The sequence below is a fragment of the Aptenodytes patagonicus genome, chromosome 1 (genome assembly GCF_965638725.1).
Source record: "Aptenodytes patagonicus chromosome 1, bAptPat1.pri.cur, whole genome shotgun sequence".
NCBI lineage: Eukaryota > Metazoa > Chordata > Aves > Sphenisciformes > Spheniscidae > Aptenodytes > Aptenodytes patagonicus.
In genome coordinates, this window is record NC_134949.1 from 204,851,382 (window position 1) to 204,875,943 (window position 24,562).

The 24,562-nt window shown below is 40.8% G+C and overlaps 1 protein-coding gene across 1 annotated transcript; it reads left to right on the forward strand.

Annotated features, from left to right (window-relative positions):
• The first annotated feature begins 21,483 nt into the window (after nucleotides 1–21,483).
• On the forward strand, nucleotides 21,484–24,120 carry GPR12 (G protein-coupled receptor 12). The gene is made up of 2 exons (XM_076328047.1): nucleotides 21,484–21,581; nucleotides 22,158–24,120. The coding sequence occupies exon 2, from the start codon at nucleotides 22,170–22,172 to the stop codon at nucleotides 23,172–23,174; it is 1,005 nt and encodes a 334-aa protein (XP_076184162.1). The 5' UTR covers nucleotides 21,484–21,581; nucleotides 22,158–22,169; the 3' UTR covers nucleotides 23,175–24,120.
• Nucleotides 24,121–24,562: the final 442 nt, after the last annotated feature.

Genomic DNA, 24,562 nt, shown 5'->3' on the forward strand with positions numbered 1-24,562 from the left:
TCAGAGGAGAAATTCCCCAGGGGAAAAAAATAGACAGATCCAAATAAAAACAGACATAAACAGAAACATGCATTACATCTGTCTTTATCCTGGTAACCAGCACAAGAGTTCAACAAATCTGCACTGAATGACATCCAGCTCAAGGTCCAGCATTTTGCATTTATTATTTAGCTGTTTGGATGAAAGTGTTGGATTTTTTCACTGTAATGTTTTAAGTGATTTGGACATGCCTTTCACAAATTAAACTGTCCTGCTTTCTTAAAAATGCTGGGCCTTGCTGGCTGGCAGGTCACATGGATTTCAACAGAAGCAGCGGCACTGTCTTACTCAAGTTGGCTACATGCAACAGTAGAGATTAAACCAAGCGAGGCCCCACGGGGACAATAGATGGGGAAAGACACACACTCCAGAATTTGCTGGATTATTTATAAAATGTTATCACTTTAAATAGGCTGTTTCTATAGCAGCTCACGGATCTTCTGTATTTCTGAGATTTAGGTTGTTTTCTCTTTTTTTTTGTCTCCTGGGTTTCTCACAATATAAATTGGAGTTTTCTGTTTGTTTGCCTTCCTTCCCCTAACACCAACAAAATTTCTGGAATTGGCACTGGCACTCTGGATGCCTAAAGAAGCAATTCTTCAAATTGAGTCATGCACAATTTAATTTCTCTTGGGGTCTTAATAATCACAATATCTTTCAAACATAAGGTACAAAGCTTCCTTTCAAAAAGAAAGCTTCAGTTTTTACATGTCTGCCTTAATCCCCTGCTAAAGAGAAGATCTCAAATTCTCAAAGCAACAAAGGCAGAGGCAGCTTCTTAGTTATCTGAATTTGTATATCATCATTGTTTATTATTTATATCCCAGTGGCATTGTATTATACACAGTGCAATATAGATGAAGACAGTCCTCTCTGTATCATACAGCTTACAGTCATAACTATAGCTAATAAGAAAAAGGAAGGGGAGGATGGTCTTGATCTCTCTGCCTCAGTTCATCACCTTTAAAAGAATGGTATTTGGGCTCAGAATTCTTGGTCATGTATCTACCATGAAAAATAGTGATATTTACACACTTAAATAGCTAGAGACTTTTAGAGACTTTACCAGAGACATAATTTCAGCACTTTCAACTTCAATGCTGTATGTGGAAGATGCAAGTAAGTTACAAACATGAGCTGCGTGTTCCTGTAAATCCTAATGGCTGAAAGACAGAGGGCAAATAAGACAACCCCAATTTATTACTAAATAAAACAAACAAAAAACCACCTTGTATCATGCAGGCTATTCTTATGAGTTTTAGATGTGTGAGTCATGGTTTTAAACGTTTGGGGCTGCAGACTTTGCTCCTGCATTTTGTTACTGCTGCCTCCGAGTAGGGCAGCAGTCACACCACTGACAGTCTCCTTTATGTTATTCTGCAATGTGTCAAGAACCACATCCTTAAAATCTGTACATTTAAAAGTATAAATCCGCAAAATTCTCACTTCTTTCTTTTACTGTTAGAGAATGGCTAAACAAACTACCAGTGTAATCTGAAACAATAGACGATAGACACTCAATGAACATTGAACTAGTTGGTTTCTGGTTTACAGGCTCTTGCATTAGGCTCCCACCAGCAGGAGATTCAGATATGCCAAGCATAATTAAAAATGTTACTTGCAAATATAATCCACAGTTCATTTATGGTGGGAATTGTTCGCTTCTTACCCCTCAGGAATTTTCACTTACTTGGCTGAACAAAAGCGGAACATTTCTTCATTTTAGGACTTGGATATAGGGAAAGATCCTAATGTATTTTCTTCATATTCCCCTTGTTCTCCTCATTTTTCCCTTTTTACCTTTGCTACGTAACACTGTGTCTTGTGGGCTGCTGTTTAGTTAAGAGTAGATGGATGCACTTTGCTCCAGAACACCACACTACTAGGAAAAGCTACATAAGCACTAACTATGGGGAAGAAAAGACTGAAAAAAGGAACTCCAACTTAGAGTCAAGCTGTGTAATAAATCTCCATATGAAATATCTATGGAATTAATCAAACATTAAAAAAAAGACTGAATGCTGCCACCTGTGTCATCAAGTAACAAAAGATGCAAGATGTCAATAGTGAGTGAGGGTAACCTCCCTGATCACCTAAACCGGAGGTTACCTTCACTGCCTCCTGCTACCCTAATACACCTCAAGAATTTACAGGGTAAAATCTGCCTGAAAGCTGAATTCTCTCTCCTGTCAGTATATTCTCAGATTCTGCCCTTCATATGTGACGTAAGTTCTCCCTCACCAAGCCACTATGGCCTTAAATTCCTTGAGATTGAGCTCTGTTATACAGTCTAGCTGGGCATATCTAGTATACAGCTACATGTGTCCAGCTAATCAGCAGGTTTATAAAAACCTGCTGCACTGTCATCTCATCCCCCCTCTCACACACCGCTTGTTTGCTGGCTCATCTGTTTTTGAGGTTTTTTCCCCCCATCCATCTGTTGTGCTTTCCACTGTCTTCACTAGTAAGCTCTGTGCTACATCTTTGTATAGTAACTAGCACAAAATGACACCTACCAGCACTGAGGTATTAACAAAGCTAGCAGTAGAGTGAGAATAACAGGACCCTGGCCCAGTACAATTTTCACCTGAATCAGCTGAACTCACTTACCTAAAGGAAACAAAGGCTGCTACTCCAGCCTTTTATGTATTCAGGATTTTTATTCATGGCACAATTAACCATTTCTACTATTACAGACAGTGCTGAACGGTTTTATTTGCATAGCAATACATCTTTCCTGCACTAATCAGTAAAGCACTGACCTCTTGGTAGGTAACAACAGACAGGCTTGCTTTTGCTCTGTAGTGGTGACAGCTCCCTGCAATGCTGTAATAAGCATGCTGTGACAACCAGTAATGACACCAGCCAGAAGACAATCTGAAAAACACTACAGTAATGTTGAAGTGAACAAAATATTTAACCCTGTAATCTCTCTACAGAGAACACAGCATTAAACCCGCACCCAGCTGCTTGCTGCAAGCAGGACCCCATGCAGCTGCACAGGGCTGGACTGGGACAGTGCCCACTTTGGGTGTGCAGAATATGGCAGGAAAGGAACTGTGTGTGAAGACTGGAGGGTTTGGTTCCTTCTCTAGCAAGCAGAAGAGTGTCCCTTGTACACTGTACACAGATATATATTTAAATATGTCCACACAGGTAATTACCTCAGCATAAAGTAACTGGGGAACCACCTGCCTTTGCTCCACCTCTCCCAGTCAAGTGTGCATCATACGGCCAAGGTGCCAAGTAAGCAAGCAGAATATTTGTAACCCTCTCCTTTTATCTAAAGGAGCTTAAGCCATTAGTATTTTCTTTCTTTTATACTTCCATGTTACATTTGCAGGAAGGAATTTCTTCTTCCCTGTGTCTGGAAGTCTTTGATTTATGGAGGAAGTAACACTTCTCTTAACTTTGACCTCAATTCTAAAGCAACCTGACTGGACAGGGGTTGAAAAAGGCTATTGAGGAAAACACAGCAGCTTCCTAGAACCTGTGTCCATCCAAGCGTTTCACTCAGCATTGGCTGTTGGCACAGCCAAGTACATCCCAATTATTTACTCCCTTACCAGCTCAAGAATGTATCCTACAAAAGCTGCATAATCAGGAAAATAACCATGACTGCTATGTTTAATCTCCTCATCTTGTACATGCCCATCCAAGGCACTGAGTCCCAACAACCTTAAAAACAGAAAACACTCATTGGTTTCTGGGTTGGATTTCTAGGGCAGCACTTCACAGGGGACCTGCTCGAAACAGAATAAAAAGGGGGGATGAAACAAAGTGCTTCCAGACTCCAAGGACTGGGTGAATTTTCCCTAACAGCAATGTTGTGATACATGTTTACATTTTTCATACAGAGTTATTGGCACTTTTTGAAGTTCAGCTTACATCTTGACAGCTCCAGGTCAGTGCCACAGAACAAGAGAAGCTAGGTGGGTCAGGGCCCTCTATCAAAGTCCTGGTTGTTTCAGAAAGTTTTTGTAGCTAGTTACAAAGAAATGGGATGCACCGTTCATGAAATGTTGCAGTACAGACCATTTCCTTTTGATTATTGAGGGCATACAGCCTTTTAATATTTTCTTTCTCATTCATTCCATCCTGTTTGTATCACAGATTTCCATTACTTTTCTTATGAACCATGGCTCTAACTTAAGTTTTTCAGAACTTCTTTCATTTTCATTGTAAAGACAAAAGAGCAGATTGCTCCTTAGCAAAATTCACATGAAATAAAATGTGTTTTCCTCGAGTCACACAGCCTGTTGATTGGAAAAAGTAGCTAAATGCTTCTGACCTTGCCAATAGGTGCCTAATACAAAAGAAAGTACACACAGAAGAAATAACCCACTCTACAATCTGCTGGCACAGATACAAGTATTACTCTGTGCAGGTATCCAAAATGCAACACTAGGGTCAAATCCATATTTGCCTGCGGCTTTCCTAAAGTTACAACAGGAACACTTTTGTCTCCTCTGCTTTCTTTAATTAGTGTCACATCCATTACTGAGCTGCAGCAATACTGACATTCCAGGAAAAAATATCTGGCTCTTGCTAATCAGAAAAAGAGCTGTAAATCTTGCAAGGCGAGATTGGTTTTAATTTGTGCCTGTGGGATTCTGATATTGAAATACTGGCCTTAAATATCGGCTCCATGGGGAGCTACTGCTGCACATTAACCCTAAACTTATCAGTTGTTGAGCTGCAATAAGACGAAAAGAGCAAGGAGTGACATAATGCTAAGTGACATAGCACTGGGAATGCCATACCATATGCAGGAGTGCAGTCACCCATGAAGCACACTACACCAATATCCACCCCCTACACACAGCCTGTTCTATTCATTTTGAGGAAGAACCTGCTTCAGACAGCCCAGCTTTAGCACAGATCCACTCCCACATACACAAAGAGAGAGTTACATGGAACAGCAACACAGCCTATTAGAGAGACTTGTGAGGTTACCATCAGTTTTGCCACTTCATGCATTGTTTTCCTTGGCTATGATTCATACTGAGACATTTCATTGAGTCATCTTCCATGCAGTCTCTTACCAAAAAAAAAAAAAAGAGATCAGATAAACTTAGGAAAGTTTTCTGAAGTACCTCCCCTCAGCTTAACACACTTTTTGATTATGCAGCTTCCTATCTTTGTTGCAAGGTGACATGAGGTCATCATGATCCATTCAAGCTGCCTGTGTTTTACTACATTCACTGCTGGAAATGGCACTCCAGAATGCAGATACCCTTCAAAGTCCACAGTCACGAACAAAACCTTCACACCATATTTAGCAAGTCTCAAATCCCTCTTTGCTGTGGCCCCTCATACTGGGATGGCTGTAAGATGGATTGCTGAATATTTTTTTAAGGTGCAGTAACACAGTTTAAGGGCCTATCCTTTCTTTAGAAGCCTCAGTAAAATATATACCATTACATTTTGGTTTTTAAATAAGCCTGTAAAAATCTTTCCTATATCAATATATACAAATTGATATTTCCCATATTCTATATGTAAAAATCTGTCTAATATCAGATTGTAGCAAACATATCTTTGGTAAAATGCAAAAGTACAAGGAAGTCTCAACTGGACAGAGATAGAAGCTCTCCTTTTTCCATGAGATAAATCTTTATATTCATATAACATCTATTATGATTCATTAATATCTCATAATTATTAACATCCTTGTGGCAGCTTCCTGAGGCATGGTAATGCTGCCGTGTCCACTTTAGAGAGGAAGAGCTGAAACACTGAAAGACTGAGGTTCACCTCATTGGACTTTAAGTCACTTCATCTAAAACAGTAACCTGGGCTCCCTCCATCATGAAGAGAAAGAGAAGCAAACACTTTCAAAGGGTGACTGGTCCTTCCTAAAATAAGTAAATTGAAATTACTCTCAGGGATTATCTAACCCTGAACCAGATACAGAGAGAAACTGGATGGCTGGAGAATACAAGACGCTAACTTTGTTCCAATGCATGGGAACTTGCTTAGATCACAAAGAAAGTATGCAGCAAAACGATTTTGAGCTTATATTTCTCAAAAGCCAAGCCCACATCTTAACTACTGAGTAACACAAAGTAGTGGACAAGACACTAAAATAAGCATTTGCTAAAAATCTCCTTCGATGGATTTGATGCAATAAGGAAATTATGAAATGAGTTTAATCTATCACTAATTCTATAACATAGCTATTACAAATGCAGACCAAAGTAGCTTGTTTGAAAGTGCTTGACAGGTACAATGATGTATGAGAAAATTATTACACATAAAAATGGTAAAATGACAAGGTTCAATACTACAAACAACTTTTCAAAAAATGCATGCAGCAAGTCATCGAACATATAGATGGATCATGCACCTGGTTTTTCTTTTGAATCCACTAGAACAGAAAATGAAAAAGTAAGGTCAAAAACCAGCGTGGATTTTTGGACTAAAATGTACCAATCAACTAATATTGCATATTTAAGGAACTATCTGGTTCGTTTGTTAAACACAATTTTACATGTTTTCCTTTTCTTTGCTTTTATTTCCTTAAAATATTCCCCTGTCACAAAACTTTCCTGGAGCTTCTGCATGAAATGTGGCAGCTTTCAAGTAACACAAGGGCAGGAGAAAGTGAGCTAGCATCCAAAGGGAAAGAAGAGAATCAAGCCACAAGAGCACAGTTGGGTTTTAAGTGTGTTACAGTCATCTTATAAAATTCCCATCAGTTTGGCTAGTTACACTGCAGTTTTTCCATAATATTTTTTTCCAGAAGAAATGAAGTGTGATACTGTGGACTGTGTTCAAAATGAACTGCTATTGCTGATTTCAGTGGAGTCGTTTGGAGTGTAAAGCTAGTGCAGAATTTTGGTCCGTCTTCTACAGCTAAATGAAAGCAGGTGTGTAGAACAGACAGAAATGGGGTGGCCGAACCATAGGTCTATTCAAACCAGTATTAAATGTATTCCACATTTTGGAAACCAAGTTGCAGCCGAAGTGTTTTGGGTTTAACATAGTGAGTGATTTTATTTATTTCACTTTTGCTACGGTTTGACAACATCCAAGGTAATCAGTCATGAATTTCAGATAAAGTTCTGGTTTCTGCTGGGGTTGTTTTTGTATGCTGTGGTACAGCTGAGAAATCTACAAGGAAGATTCTTTTCTTTTTTTTTCCAAACCTGACTGTTTTTTCAACGTTTGTATTCATTCTGAAATCAATTCAGATGGACTCACTTCTAATTAGCCCGCTCATATATCTACTAATTTAAAGAGGAACTGAAATGCTTTAAAATAAATATATTCCAAACATTGCTTAACTCTGGTAACCATAGTTTACATACTGCACAGGCAATGAAATGTCAAAGCACTGAAAAAAAAGACCAAAGAAGCCAGTCTGTGGAATCGATACACAACTACATCATGGCAGCTGCAGAGCAAAAAAAAAGTAATAGCAGAGTGCTCCTATGGTTTAGACAAGTAGTTCCAGGCAGCTTGTCAATACACTGGCCACACAATCTCTTGCGCTTGTTTTTACAAGATGGGAAGCCATACAAGAATATTTAGGTCAAATAAATAATATATATCTCATAAATAGTACAAGTCAGTGGGTGCATCCTTGGAGATTTCTCTTTAGTGGAGAACATTTGTTTCCTGAAAATGGATGCAAGTATGTTTTAACCATTTATATCAAGAGTACCTATGATTCGTATTATGTTCCTGTTCTTTCATATACATATCCAGAAGGATACACCTAGCAAACAAACAAACAAAAACACCGGAAAAATAAAAATCAAGGAAACACATTCCAGGCATAAATGAAAAAATACTGGGTCAGTTACTGGTTGTTAGATCTCTTTCTCTCGTAAGTAGGGCTCTTACCAACTCTTGTCTAGCCACTGAGTGGTGCAGAATTTTCCTCTTTCACTAGCCACAGATCTGAATTCATCCTGAAACAAAGACTAAACTTAAGACCAGATTCATCACTTAATGAAGAATACTCAGAAAGCATGTCAAGTTAGGAATCAAAATGCAGACAGAGAGGTGGAACCGTCCAGCAGCCTGAGTCCAACAGCTGTGCATTCCAGCTCCTAATGTATATGTATTTATTGCTTCTTTACATTATACCATACATTTTCCTATTCATTATCAGCCACCTACTATCAGGGATGACCATGTGTTCTCTAACTCACTGCTTTACTTAATAATGCACTTACTATAACTTCTTGTCTCACTTACTACACTTGTCACATTTCCAAGCACCCATTTCAAGCAGCTAATTACAATCCTAATTAGGGTGCCTTTCAGACCAGCATACATGCCTTATGTTTGCCAGATGGTGGATCCAGAACTCCCTGTCTTGTGTGTACTCAGCAACCAGATAAAACCATAGCCTAACCATTTTTGAAACCCACTGTAGATCAACGTTGCATCAGTATGTCACTGAGAACTGGCTTGGCCTACATCAAGAGAAGCTAATTTTGCTCAAATCCCAAATTTCCGCAAAAGCTTCTCTGATACCAAAAGACTTCAGACAAAACATTACAAAGATTATAACCCCCAAGAAATGTATTCTTCTGCAACATGCCTATCTGAATTTTAAGAGTGCTATGACAAGCAGCAGCAATAACAACTTCAAGGTCCTGCCACTGGATTCACTGCTCAGGATGGATACAGATCTAACCCATGTCTGCAGCCCAGAGTTTCCCAGCTTCTGTACTCACAACTTGTCCTGCTTAGCACACAAGGTAATAATGGAAAAACAGGCTGGTCTCGAGCTGACAATGAATATCCATAGAATTACTCAAAAACATCTAAGAGGAAGAAATACTTAAGCTAGAATTCCTACAGTTCATGGCTTGGAATGTTTCTGCTACAGGAGCGTTACAGTTGCAAGGACATAAGCAAAGGTACGTTTACTTTTTTCATACAGTAGCCACCATACAGGAATTTAGAAACTTCTCCTGTTGCAGTTGGTCAGCATCGTACTTCTTCCTCTGGCCACTTAGCCATCTTCTGTCCTGTTTCATGCGCTATAAACCATCGCTGTGCCACAGAGGTTTAGAAAGAAAAAGATGGAAAGAAGAAATGTATCAGTCATTGCATCCACAAATGAGGACAGAGGATTATCATAGCTTCGGTTCAGGCCATTTCTGGGGTGGTTATTAGCACGTACAGCAGTTCTCCTGGGACCGGCTGAAACCTAACGGGTTATAGCAGCCTCTATAGCAAGATTGTTAAAAACAGAGCTGAACAAAGTGACAGATACAAAAAGCAAGGCTAGATTCTTCAGTGCTGTGAATGAGTTTGTTACAGAGTGTTAAGCTATCAGTATGGACTAATTTTACACAAAGGCACTGGAACAGCATTACTCTAGATTCAGAAGTGGTGCTTTCCCCAGGGAAGGCTCCCAGGAGAACCACTTCCGATGGCTTTTGTCCCACCCACCCCCCTCTCTCTCAACGCTGGGAAAGAGTGCTATATTTCAACTCCGGCCAGAGAGAGAAAAACGAGAGAAAAATCATTCTACCAGGCTTGAAATCCCCAAATGCTTTTAGTGGTTGTGATTTCCCCAGTGAGCAATTTTTAACAGAATGAGCGGATAAAATTACACCGCAAACCATCAGACTGAAGGATAGAACCTTCATCATAATCAAGCATCATTCTCGCAACTGTTTCATCTCAGGAATTCCTTGAATATTCACTCCTCTTAAAGGCAAGAGACAGAGATCTCTGAAGGACTCTGAATACACACTGTATGCAAGAACTCTGTCTATGCTTATTGTAATAGAAACACTGGCTGTATTTACTGGCCACTTAGCCATCTTCTGTCCTGTTTCATGCGCTATAAACCATCCCTGTGCCACAGAGGTTTAGAAAGAAAAAGATGGAAAGAAGAAATGTATCAGTCACAAGAAATGTATCGTCAGACATAACATGTATTTACTGTTCCATTAGGGTAAGCCAAGGCAGCCCAGTGTTCTCAGCTACAGGATGTACAGTTGTACGTGTGTACAGCAGCTGTACAGTTGCACTGTTTACACTGTCGCTGTATCAGCCCCGAGTTCCTTACCAGAACTGTGGGATAATTAAATACCAGTCAGACACTATGTAGAAGTGACATCGAGTGGTTATAGATTTATAGTCGTGTAAATGAAACCATGATGAACCACCAGCTCTGCTCATCACCCTTTTCCTCCTGATCCTGAATCCTTCTTTCTAGTGCTATTTTTTATTCATATGACTGCTGTGAATAATGATTGCTCTTATAAATCTTCACAGGTTCAGATACTTAATCACACACCTCCTGCATCTATGACCAGGGTAGCAGCCCTGTAGACCTGACTTTTTAAGGCCAGCTTTCAATTACCAGCTCTATGGTCACATATTTTACCATTCCTCTTTCCTTCACAGTTTCTAAATGTCAGCTGTATAAAGCATTTGACATTTAGGGAAACGCCAGCATTATAACAACTGCCCCAAGTTATGACCATGCACTAATTTTTAGACAACACATGCTAATAAGCATGTAATTTTCAAGCCTTAATTTCAACCCTAATATACATAATTTAAAATCACCAATTTAAAGCATTTTAAAATTTAAATGAGAACTGTTGCTGGTATAAAAAAATCGAATTATAAGCATGATCACTGAACCAAAAATATGAGTGTGTATATAATTAGCATGTGTGCATATAAATGCCACGGTAAGAACTGACACTGGCTACAAATAATTGATTTGTGAATAGAGAAGTTCTCTGTGAACTTCAGAAATCTGTAACTCAAAATCACTCTCATTACAGAGACTGGTCATCTTAGCTGAAAATATTTCTATGGATGAATGAGCCATGAAAATTAATCACTTTTATGGCCAGAGAAAGAAGTTGTTCTGGGTCACTGTCCAGATAGTAAAATATTAGAAGCCTGTGATCTAGTTTATAATTTATCATAGGCTACAGTTAGCCCTACAGATATTAAAAATCATTTTCTTGCTCCTCCTGAAACAGAAATTGCTCTAGAGACCTCTGCAGCTCACAGACTTTAAATGCCAAGTCCAATAATTTGATTAATATTTGTCTGTAAATTAGAAAATTTTTTAATAAATTATTAGTATTTGAGATGTGCATCCCAAAAGAAAATGCATCAACAAACCTAGCTCTTAGAGTTTCAGTATTGCTGCAATCACATGGAAATTCAGCATAAGTTAATCATTGTCAGTATGACTAACAGTACAATTATTCTGAAATACTTGAGCCCAGCACTGTATTCCATGGGTATTCAGTTCTTCATCAAACATCAGTGGATGTTTTGATAGTGCAGGAAGGCCAAAGTTAATGTCTAAAAGAGGAGGGCAGAAATTAGCATGTAAACCAAAATCAAATCATACGACTGTTAACAAATGTGCCTGTAACTGTTTCGCTCCTAGAGACATGAAAAGAAAAATGAATGTCAAGTAATATACCCAATCATTTCCTCATATAAATTAAAATGTCAATCATGTTTAACACATAAAAATATGTAAATAAGCAGATAAAATTCTACAGTCTTTACTTCTAATGTACATGACACGTACTAAGCAAACTTCATTATGAATACATCCATAACCACTGCATTCTTAGGCCTGTGCTAAAGGTATTACTGTGAAGACTTTTCCATGATTCTAAATAAAAACCAAATTATTTCCTTCTCAACCCCAAAAAGTTATTAGCAGTGTCTTACATTTTTTTACCACTTGGAACAATAACAAAGAATATTTTCAAGCACTAAAAGAAACATAGCAAATTTAGTTCTTTACCATGCTAAAAAGCAATGTAATATTGCCCATTACAAATTCTTACTGATTTTTATTACGTTTTTTCAATATTTCATTTTCGTGAAATTCCAGTTCATACATTTGTTGCCCAGAGAGCCAGTGGAATCTCCATCTCTGCAGATACTCAAACTGGACATGGCCCTGGGTGGCTCTGGGTGGCCAGCAGGCCCTGGACTTGCTTTGAGCTGGGGTTTGGTCTAGAGACCTCCGGAGGACCCTTCTAGCCAATCTGATTCTGTGACTGATTTCAAGGTTTCTAACCTCTTAGATTCTCTGACAAATTATTACCATTAACAAGTCACCAAATGCCTGTGCAGTTGCCCATGCAATCAGTCCTGGACCATGAAAAATGCAAGATGATGCCATTTTAATTCTTTTTGATCGTAGGCTAAATAAAGTCACATAACTTCTCAACTGGGTCTAAGAACAGGGATATGGGCAGTTAGTGCATCTCAGCTAACAAACAATAACTTGATAAAATACTGTCACTTGATCATGGTTCTTACCTCTCATAGACTGTTGAGAACAGGGACAACAGCACAGAAGAAACACGAGACACCAGTTACGAATAGGCAAACAAGACAAAAGAAAGTTTCATACATGGTATTTCAAAAGGGAAATTAAGTTAGGGATTCAAACAGGAGGGAGTTATGGTCAGAGCATCAATGAAAAGTACATTAATAACTTTATACTATTACTTTTTGTTTAACAGAAGAGTGGAAATGAACATAAGATCAGTCAATAGGAAACAGCTTCTCCTTGTTACTGCACCTTTGCCTTTGAAAGGGAATTCTGGAAGTAATCGAAAAGTTAAAAGCCCATGTGATGATGTTTGATTATTTGTCACTGGGATCACGCTCTGCTGTCTAATGTACAGCACCTTCAATAACAGTTTTGTCTGTGTATTATTTTGGTCTGTACTAGCCAAATGTGAAGATGCTGCCTAGACAGTTAGGTAGTAAAAGCAGTCAGAAGAGCAGGAGGATTCTGAAGAGGCTATTTCATTAGATGCCACATTAAGTATGTGAAAAATACAGAAAAGGCTCATTAAATACCTCTGTTTTATAGAAAATAAGAACACTTTTGGAAGCATGATACACCAAAGTAAAACATAACGAGTATATCCAGCTACTTACATGGCAGGGATGGAAAAAATAGCACTCACAGCACAAACATCAAATAAAACTCAGAAATCTTCGAGATTCATAGCATTTAGGACCAAAAGGTATCTTTGGATCAACAAGTCTGACCTCTGTAAGACTTCGTCTAATAATTCTTACATTTGAATAAATCAGTCAACAGCATTAACAAGTCACTTGAAAGGGGATAATGAGGTGGTGGCATAGATGTTTTATGGGAGACATCTGCCAAGTGCCAAAGGGAGCACAGGAGACTATATGTAATCAATAGGTAGTGGAGACAGGCTCCAGAAGCTCATCAGAGGTGATGAAGGCTTCTCAATACTAAATGAAACATTTCCTCAACAGTTTTGGAAGAGAAAATGAGCCTCTCGTATTTGAAGTTTGAGAGGCAAGAGTCAGTGTAGAGTTGTTAAGAGAAGATTAAATCGGTCAAGCACTGCTCTAGGAAAGTGACCTCTGCAAGCAGCATTGTGGATGGATACCAGCTGGAGAAGGCTGTAGTTTGGATAGAATCATGCTTCAGTGATGAAAGACTAGGCAAGAGCTATCACCATGCAGGTGGTCAAGAAAGGCAGTATCATAATCTAAAAGGCATAGACTGAGCCTGAATGCAAGGAGACAAACGGGTCTGAGTTGGAGAATAATCTCCAAAAAATAGGTAGGATGGTGACCAGTGACCAAGACAAGAAGTGACTGAGAAAGTCAAGTAAGGAGGGGAGACTAGCAGTGTCAATCTACGGCAGTTTTATATCATTACTAAATGTGCTCCCTTTTAATGAAGTGGGCTGAAAAGCTTCTGCTCCTGTCCAGAATTCTTTCCTTCACTCATGCAGTCCCTAATGAGTACATACGCACATATATATATTCCCTTCTTTTCAAGATGACTGGGTGAAATAAAGCACAAATTCTAACTTGTCTTTGTTGTGATGTCTTGACAGAAAACTTAAAAGCAGTTCTGCTACTGCTGCTCTATAAACATGGTCATATATGGCACCCATTGCTGGTATGGTAGTAAAATTATTAATATTTAAGATTTGAGAGGTCTGGCTAAGAAGTTTATCCTAACTAAAAGAACATTCTTTTCAAGTAAAAGCTAACAATGATTGTTTCCAACTCCCTACTTCCCCATATCATTAACTATGATGATAGTTAATAAAGCTTCTGTCTGACCTGTCCTAAATTGTACTTGCGTTATTACGCACTTGGAGTCTCCAGATCTCCGACACTGGTATTAGCAAATGAGCAATTCAGAAAGGCGCCATCATTCAGAGTGTATCTCAGAGTGTAACCGCAAACTTTTTCTTTCCAGTGGATTTGTCCCAGAATAAATTCTAACTTTCATTTGATTACATGGATTAAAGTGGAGCATCACTTTCATACAAGTGATAATTCTGTGAAAGACATGTTGGATCCATGAAGAATTTCTAAGATACTTGCCTCTTTGATACAAAGGAGGAAGTCAAACTCTTCCATTCAATGTATTCTGCCACCAACCAAGCTCACAGTTAAAGCCCTTTCACTGAACATCACATGTAATACAAAGCAGTCATGAGACAATAAAGCTAATTGTTGTGGTTTAACCCGGCAGGCAGCTAAACACCAGAACACAGCCATTCGCTCACTCCCCTCCCCTGCAGTGGGATGGGGGAGAGAATCGGGAAAAAAGAAGTAAAATTCATGGGTTGAGATAAAGACAGTTTAATAGGACAGAAAAGGAAGGGATAATAATAATAATAATAAAAGAATATACAAAGTAAGTGATGCATAATGCAATTGCTCACCACCTGCCAACCGATGCCCAGCCAGTTCCTGAGCAGTGGTCACCACCCCCCAGCCAACTCCCCCCAGTTTATATACCGAACATGACGTCATATGGTATGGAATATCCCTTTGGCCAGTTTGGGTCAGCTGTCCTGGCTGTGCCCCCTCCCAGTTTCTCGCTGGCAGGGCATGAGAAGCTGAAAAGTCCTTGACGAGTGTAAGCACTGCTTAGCAACAACTAAAACATCGGTGTGTTATCAACATTATTCTCATCCTAAATCCAAAACACAGCACTGTACCAGCTACTAGGAAGGAAATTAACTCTAACCCAGCCGAAACCAGGACACTAATGTTTCTGCATGAGGAGTGCATCTTGTTGGACAACCCCTCCATCCAACCTCCTCACACAGCTAATGTTTCCTATGTCATGCACTGCAATACATTTCACTTGGATAATTTTTTAAATTACATTTCTGAGTTTACAAACAGTTTCAGGGGTATCATGCTCAGATCATAAATGTGTGTATCTCCCATTTCTTTCTTTTGCAGCCTGATCATCATAGGGGTTATACAGTTTCTTAAGACACCATGACAGCATTGCCTAGAACAGTTGCCAGTTCCTACACTCAAATATGGTAACATATCTTTAAGCATTGTTACCACAATTTCCACCAAGGTGCAAGCATGAACATTTAAATCATTTATATGTCGCAGCAATAGTCACTTGCCCTTCTGTCAGAGAAGTTGGTCGTCTCATCTATTATAACTGAACACACTTTTCAGAAATGTTCTCAGAAATACTCCCCATGCTTTTAAGAGCCATGATGCCCATTACCTCAACTAGAGTTATCAACGTGCCTCGAATCATTTTCAGCTGTGGGGTATTACTTTGCCTGCAAACAGAGCAACCAAATATAGCTGCAAGCCAGCCTTTCCACTTAAGCATGGTCAATATAATGGTTTGTAGTACAACTTTTCCCAGGATAATATACACCTTTAAGTATTTTTATTACGCTTGTCTTGTTTTCTGTTCTAAGAACCCTGAGAAGTGAGCGTACTGTCGATGTCCTCTGTGGTCTTTTGAAGAACTTCAGGTACTTTGTGGTGGCCTAAAGAAGCTCAGTGCCTCTCACATTCATCTCATGCTTTATTCCAAATTAGTAAATGAAGACTGGCATGAAAGCAGTTTTTGTAGATGTAATCAAAAATATCCAAAAGCTGCAGAAAAGTAGAAACAAAGTGCACTGTCCTCAGTTCCAGAATAATCCAGCCATGATAAATCATCCAAAAAAAGAAGAGAAAACAGTTATTTAAATATATGCATATTTAAAAGTATGCAAAAGAAGTAAATGAGTATGCTTTGTTAAAGGAAGCTGGAAAGAGACACAGTAGCTACCAAAAAAAAAGCATGAGATGTATATGCAGGGAAACATTTCTCCAAGACAGACAATTTTGAAGACCCTGAATCCTGAGCTGTTTATCAGGCAGGAAAGAAAGAAGCCCACTGGGAGAGGACAGTGGCAGCCTCAGAGCAGCCTTGGCTACTGAGAGCATTTGGCACCCAAGGGAAAAGGGGTTGTTTTCAAACATCTAAGACCATCAGAGTATCATGTTCTTTTACCTGAAGAGAACAAACTGTGAGGTGTAAGAAAAATTTCCTTGCTATAATAACCTGCAAAAAGGAAAAAATTCAATTGCTACTACTTTTGGGTAAGGTTTTTATTCTGGCTTGTGCCCATGTAGAACTTGTATTTGTTAAGGGCATCTTCCAAAAAGGTATTAAGAGGAAATGGAACCATTTCTTGCCCTGGATGTGTTGTTCCAGTGCTTAATTATCTTGCTATTAAATGTTTGAGCTTAATTTTGAATCTGAACTTCTCTAACATCAGCTTCCAGACCCTTTTCTGTTAGATTCAAGAGCCATGTGAAACCCTGGTGAAAGCAGGCTGTAATCCACTCATCTCTTGATCTTCTTTTAGACTAACTGAACAGAATAACTTCTGTAAATCCTTCACTATGAGACATTTTCTCAGGTCTTCAATATAATTTCTGTGACTCTTTCCCGCATTCTCTCTCATTTCTCAGTAACTCTTTAAAACACATTGGCCTGAACTGTATCCAGCTTTCAAATATTGATCTCACCAGTCCCCATCCAGAAGTAATATTACCTCCCTGCTTCTGTTCATGGTTCTCCTTATATCACAGCAGCCCTCTTTGCTACAGCTCTGCACAGGGAATTCATATACAACCAAATACTTCCTGTGCAGAGTCAATGCTTTCCAGTACTCAGTCCCCCATGACGTAGGTACAACTACATCATCTCTTCTTAGAAATACAGTTATGCATTTAGCTGCATGTATTAACAAACAAGTTGTCTGAACAACCTGTATGACCAAAAGCCTCCCTTCTCAGTGCCCTGCCTTCCTCTTCATTTATCACTACATCCACCTTTGTAACATGTCCATTCTTTGCCGGTGGTCCTGTGGGTTATTGAGTAACTGCAAGCCTGGCACAGGCTCTTTTGGAAACTAGTGTTTTAAGAGGTTGTAGCAAACCAGGTATTAATCCCCTTCACGTGTATTTTAATGAAAATTGGCACTGTGTTATAATGACATATGATAAGACAAGTGGCTTTCAAAAATCTGTTGCATCTGTGGAGGAACAAAATATATCTTCCCATTGTAATAACATCATGTCCGTGTGACAAAACTTATTTTCTGTTAAATTGATATAGATTGACAAGTATTCTTTTCTTCTCCATTTTCTTTCTTTCCTTCAGAAATGGACAAAGAACTGATTTGGGATAAGGGAATAAACCCAAAGTATTCTCTATATAACCCTTACTTTAATTATGCTCCTAATTGTTTTCAGCTTGCCTAGCAATTGAGAAAAAATGAATGAAGATGTCAACACTTGGTTCAGCAATGGGAGGAAAAAAAGAAAGTTAAAGAAAAAAAAAATGCAATGGGCTGTGCGGTGCCCAGGGTATTCCAGTTCAAAGATTTTAAAAAGTCAGTAATAACTGCACAGTTTTGTGCGTGGGCAGAGTTTGCCTCATTACATGGCCTGAGTGTCTAAATGACACTCATGTAACACCAAAGATTAAATCAACGTGAAGCTAGCTCCCTGTCAAAATAAAAAAATACTGGTAAAGAGGAAGGAATTAAAAAGAAGTGACAAACACATTTACCGAACCTCAAGTCACTTCTCACTTTGCAGGAGAGAATCCTTGAAGTAATTAAAGGCAGGCCCAAGCTAGGCAGAGAGCATTCATAGAGAAGACGGATGCACATTTGAAAGTAAAACTTACCCATATTTTTATTGCTAACCAAATATTTAATGCTCAGAGATAGAGAAATTATAGAGAAAAGTTCAGGAACAAGGTAACTAGGCTGTAAGTACTTTAACACTATGTCTCATTCTGACAGAAAAAATTATTGTAACTCTTTATGTGTTTGCATATAGAATTCTATCTATATGTTACTTTGCTGCTTTACCGTGTATTTGTTTTTCAACAAATTTTATGCTTAATAAGTTCATCTTTCAAAGTTTTTAATATTTTTCTGAAATTTAAAATTCATATTTAATACCACTGTGGATATTTAAAGAAGATTTTAAATCTCCTGAAAGAAAATTCTAACAAAAGCCATTTCTAAAATGCACACAGGCTGCTGTCATATGTTTGGGTTCTTCACTCTTCTTTTATAGAGCTAACCATTACTATCTGCAAGAGTTCTTACTAGAATATGAACTTCCTTAATACTTTTATTTAAGTTACTATGAGACTACGCATGGGGAAAAATCCAAAGGAAAAATAACTCGAGGTAAGAGTTTACTGAGGACTGTCACTTGGCTTGGTGCTCCTTCAGGGTAGTTTTGGTTATATGGATTAAAGCCTGGGAGCCTATAAAAAGGGATTAAGAAAAGAGGGTGCTTAGGAAGGAATGAGAGAGGCATGGGGCCCTGTTGGATTTTCTGAAGGAAGGCCTGCTAGCTGGTAAGGCCCCAGGTGAGGAATATGTCAACGTGTTACTTAAGGATCATTTTTTCCCCTTTGAATTTGGTTTCTATGGACAGCTCTATACTTACTCACTGGGTAAATCAGGATGCATCCCAAAGCCTGATGCTCCTACTGTTCAGACCAGGAGGTCACTGGACCAGATGGTGTTTTTCATCTCTAGGCTGTATGAACAGGCTTCCCACCCATGGCACACAGGGTCCTGGAAGCAGACTTGACACTCAGGACATGGCTGGGGCATGGCCCCGGAGAAGCAGTTCCCATGTATTGCCAGTCACAGCTACCTGAAGGGAAGAAGTGCACATGCCTGAACTCATCCAGACCTCCTGGATACGGCAGGCCAGCGACTGCCTGAAGAGTGAGTAACTTCCAAACTGTGGCCTGAGATAGGTAACAGCACTAGACTTCACAGCTGATGCCTCAGGATATGCCGATATTGTGCAAAGTCATATTGTGTTACCTGAGATAGGCCAGAGTATCGCTGTACATCACCATGGCAGTCACAGCGTCAGACGGGGATCCTAGCTCGGGTCCAAAGCCAGCACAGCCTGACCTCTGCTTCCTGTTCCAGCAGCACTAGGCTGTTCTGTGCCAGCCTGAGGGTCAGCAAACATCACCTGTATCAGCATGCCCACGAGAGAGACAGAAATCAGCAGTGAGACAGTGGTACAAGAGCTCTTTGACTACGACCCATCACTAGTTTTTGCATCTGTTAATCTTCGCAATGCCTAAAAAGAGATTTTCCTCTAAATTACAACTGTTCTGTAGTGCTACAGGGTGAAATCCATGCCAATCCCATCTGCCCTAATGACCAAGACAGTCCACCATCTCACTAATAGTGACAAACTGGCAATACAGGATACAAACATTAGCTTGTTTATAATGTGTTGTAATTGGAATGGAAATCATTCACAAATTAACTAAGTGAATAAACACAGCTTTCCAAAGTCCTAAATTAAAATATTTAATTGAAATGCTGGTCTTCCCCATTTGTGAAACAAATGTTTAAACAGGATGAAGAAAAGCTTTTGCATTTTTTAATATTAGAGTTCTAAATGTAAGAGTGACAGATGCTGAAATGCACCAAACATACTCAGTCTAGATCACAGGAAAGTATTTGTTACACTGTCACATAAGAAATCGGTGGATAAATCAGGAAGACAGTGATCAGCAGCGATTTGATATCCATTTTTAATCCTTGTTATAAAGCAGGAGGGTCACCTGAAATATGAATGAATCATCTTGAATCATCCAGCAAAGTTTCACAAAGCTTAGCACAATGACTGAGATAGACCTGAATGAAGGATGGCACCACGCGTGCTTGCTGAGCACATTACTCAACAATGGAGAAGGAAATCTTCCCTCCAGATTCCAGCGGTCCCCCAGGGCCAGATTTTCAAAAGTGCTTTAGGTATTTAGTGGTGTAAATGAGGACAAAGCATGTTTTCTTAAAATCACCCAGGCTCTTCTAAAGACCAACTCATCCCACTATTTTGGCATGTCCTAGAGGACACACTTCTCTCCACTGACAATACAGGGGACCTTGGGAGACTATCTTCTGCACACAAACGTCTACATTTGGGGTTTAAAGCTGTTTGGTGTGGTTCCTCTGACCCAGTGGCTTCTATGCAAGTTCAGTTTCTGACTCACTGAAAGTCCCACTGGCCTGCCTGCACTATCCGATACGTAACAGCTTTGCAAATTCGGCCACGTGTCCCTAATGACACCCTCTGAAGTCGGCAGGCATCCCTATGCCCAGGCTTCCCCAGCAGGCTCTCTGCACGCTGTCAGGTGCTACCTGCTCTAGACCCGATACTGTGCGTCACTCATTTAAATCTTTTATACTATATTTTCATATGGTTATACACCACAATCACAGAATGGTTGAGGCATTAAGGCGCGTGGAGATGGCCCGGTCCAGCCCCGCTGCTCAAAGTAGGGTCAGTTAGAGTAGGTCACACAGGACCATGTCATCAGGTTTTGAGCATCTCCAGGGATGGAGACCCCACAACCTCTCTGGGCAACCCGTGCCTGCACTCGACCACCCTCACAGTACGGGTAATTTTGACTTAACTCATTTTTAGGAGGTTCTGCTGCGACTGAAAGGCCAGCTGACCACCGTAAGACCAGCGAGGGGCTTGCTGGGCGCAGTGTCACATTATTCAAAGGCTTTTTACTCAGTTACCCTCCCAGACTTGCTCCTCAAGAAGGTGCACAGCGACTGTTAACACCCAGCAACAGCCGCCGCGAATTAGAAAGAGTCAGGAACGCGAGGCTTGAGCTCACCGCTTCGATTTACGCTCCTATCACCAGCACCCACTTGGCCCGGGCCCTCTCCAAAAACCCCATCACCCCCTTCAGCAACCCCAAACCCACGGACGGCCCGTCCCCTCCTTCCCCCGCCCCGCGGAAAGACGCCTCGATGGGGCGAGGGGAAGGATCGCCTCAGGGCGGTCGCGGCGGGACCTCAGGGGCGCTCGCGCGGGGAAGGGGGGGGGGGGGGGGAGAGGGGCGGGGAGGAGCGGGGGGGGCGGACGCCCCCCCCGCTCCTCCCCGCCCCTCTCCCCCCCCCCCCCTCCGCCCTTCCCCGCGCGAGCGGCGGGAAGCACCTGCGCAGGCGCGCGCGCACGAGGCAAGCGCCCCCCCCCCCCCCCCCCCCGCGCGCGCGCGCGCGCGCGCGCAGGGGGCGCGCACCTGCGCTGCGCCCTCGGCCCCGCGCCGCGCTGTGCCGCCCGGGCGGCCGGTCCCGCTGCCGCCTTGAAGGGACCACGGCGAAACCCTCTGTACCTCCTCCTCCTCCTCCTCCTCCCTTCCTCCGACCCGCCGGGGGAAAGCCCAGGTGACCGCCGCCGGGGGTGCGGGGGGTGCGTGGTGGTGTGTGTGTGTGTGGTGTCCGCGTTGAGTTTGTAAGTTCTCGCCCCCCCCCCCCCCCCCCCCCGAACACACACACAGCCCGGGTGGGGTTTCCTCACAGGGGGTCGGTGAAGGATATCCTCCCCACCCCCCTCCTGGCCGCTCCCTCCGTGACCAAAAATAATCCCACTTTGAAATCGTGGCTGCTGAATAAACGGGGTTTACACCGCCCCACGGCCGGCCCCCACCCCAAATTGCTGCGCTTGGGGGGTTTTAGCAGTTTTATGGGCTCCCTCCCGTGCCTTCTTCCCTGTGCAGGTGAAGGGAATTGCCATTAGGATCACTCAGCCTCCGTGTGTCCGTCCCTTGGCAGATAATCTCGGGCAGTTTTAGATTTTTTTTTTTCCCCTCTGTTTTTTTTTTTTTTTATTGTCACATTTACGTAACAAGTGCCTGCCTGCACATTAAATTGGTGTTGCCGTCTAGGGCGTTGCATGCTCTGGGGGTGCTGTATCCAGTGCTGTGTCTGAACATTAAAAAAAATGTCTTTCCGTTGAAGAAGACAGGGGTTAAAATGAATGAAGATCTGAAGGTTAATTTGAGCTGGCTGCCTCAGGATCATGTAGAAGCCAGCTCTACCGAGAATGCCTCAGCCGCAGGCTCCTCCCTGGTTCCTGTCATAGACCCAGAGCCAGAGCTTTTGGTAAACCCCTGGGACATTGTCTTGTGTACTTCAGGGACCCTTATCTCCTGCGAAAATGCCATTGTGGTTCTTATCATTTTCCATAATCCCAGTCTTCGCGCCCCCATGTTCCTCCTGATAGGCAGCCTGGCGCTGGCAGATCTCTTAGCGGGCATTGGATTGATCATCAATTTCGTTTTTGCATACCTTCTGCAATCAGAAGCTACGAAACTGGTTACGATTGGACTGATTGTTGCCTCTTTCTCAGCATCTGTCGGCAGCTTGCTGGCTATTACTGTTGATCGTTACCTCTCCCTGTATTACGCTTTGACTTACAATTCAGAGAGGACTGTCACTTTTACCTATGTCATGCTTATATTGCTCTGGGGAGCATCTATCTGTATTGGACTGCTGCCTGTAATGGGCTGGAACTGCCTCAGAGATGAATCCACCTGCAGTGTTATCAGACCGCTCACTAAAAATAATGCAGCTGTCCTTTCAGTCTCTTTCTTGCTTATGTTTGCCCTCATGCTGCAGCTCTACATTCAAATCTGTAAAATAGTGATGCGCCACGCTCATCAGATTGCCTTGCAACACCATTTCCTGGCCACTTCCCACTATGTGACTACCCGAAAAGGAGTGTCTACTTTGGCCATTATTTTGGGGACTTTTGCTGCTTGCTGGATGCCTTTTACACTCTATTCTTTAATAGCAGATTACACCTATCCTTCTATATACACCTATGCCACCCTCCTGCCAGCTACCTACAATTCCATCATCAATCCTGTAATATATGCTTTTAGAAACCAGGAGATACAGAAAGCACTTTGGCTCGTCTGTTGTGGCTGTATTCCTTCTAACCTGTCTCAGAGAGCAAGATCACCCAGTGATGTCTGATTGGCAGCTAGGGGGACGCTCCTTAACACGTTACTTTCCAGACATTCTTGCAATGCTGTCTTTGGTTTAGATGCATTCATTAAATGGTGTGCGATGGGTTCATATAAAAACCACAGGATGCACTGACCTTTTTGTAAACAGAAAACCCCAGTGACCAAAATGTATCGAGTGGTTTAAGGGAGATTTCCAAAATCAAAATAATCAGTGTTCTTACATATTCATAATGTTGCTCAGGGTCTTTTTGTTATATTACCCAGACTTTGCCATGGTTTTACATTAAGTTTGCTAATTAAAATCAGATTGAAGCAGCATACCTCCTTTGAAATTGTTTATGTGATTGGGTTTAGTCATACTGCATGTTACAGTCTGTTGTCAGGATATTTTTTGCCCTCTTTAATTCTTTTTTAAAACAGAAAAAAAAAAGAAAACCCAAGTCCTGTTACGCCATTTGTATATCATCAGAATACTCTTCAAAATAATGGCCAATTGTACTGATTTATATGGTATTTATTGTAATAATCTCAGTGCAACAAATTTGCTCTAAGTGAGGAAGTACTTGTTTAGCTTTTTATTTTACATCTCGGCATGAATTAGCTTGATAATTGTTTTAAAGGGTTACCTGTTCTCTCCTGAGTTCTGGCTGGATGTTAAAACAGAAGATATGCTTTGCCTTCCTTTTCAAAAGTCATCCATATGTTTTCACTTAGATATGGGACATCAGAGCTCATTAGACTATTAATTTTAAAAGGAATTCAGGGGGGATCTTCGAAATTGATGAAACAATATGGCCTCTTTTGGCTATGCGTTTGTAATAGATGCAACACTAAGTTTCTCACCAAGTTTATCTTTTCAGAAGTGTATAAGAAAATATCTAATAAAATAACCTACAAATTGCTTGCAACATGTATTTAGCATCTACATGAAATGGTTCCCCTTAAGTTTGTTATCAAGTCAAAACTATTAGTTGTTTTCATTGTTCTGCTATATAATTTAAAATACTGCAGTTTATAAATTCTCAGAGCATATCTGGTTCATAATTGTATGCAACCAGAACTGCAACATGAAACAATATTTTCTCCTTTTCTGGCAGTTTCATCCATTACAGACTGTGATTCTTTGCACTGTATGCATGTCAGTTCACTTCATTATAGGATGATAGTTCTGGTCTAAAAAGCAGAGCTTCCTCTCATGAATGGTTAAATTTCAAACCGCTTCTAACCTTTTGCTGAAGGTTAGAATGCACTAGAAATAAAACATTGTTTTCTGATTTGAAGACTCGATTGTCAGAGAGAAAATGTTCCTGGCAATGTCTTTGTGAAACTGAAGGTGTACCCTAGTGCCAGTGCATGGGAGTTTATAGTACCACTTCCATTAGTGTTGATGGGAGC

Bases quoted from the DNA above. Each gene is read 5' to 3' on its own strand.
- GPR12 (XM_076328047.1), top strand. From the start codon at position 22,170: ATGAATGAAGATCTGAAGGTTAATTTGAGCTGGCTGCCTCAGGATCAT.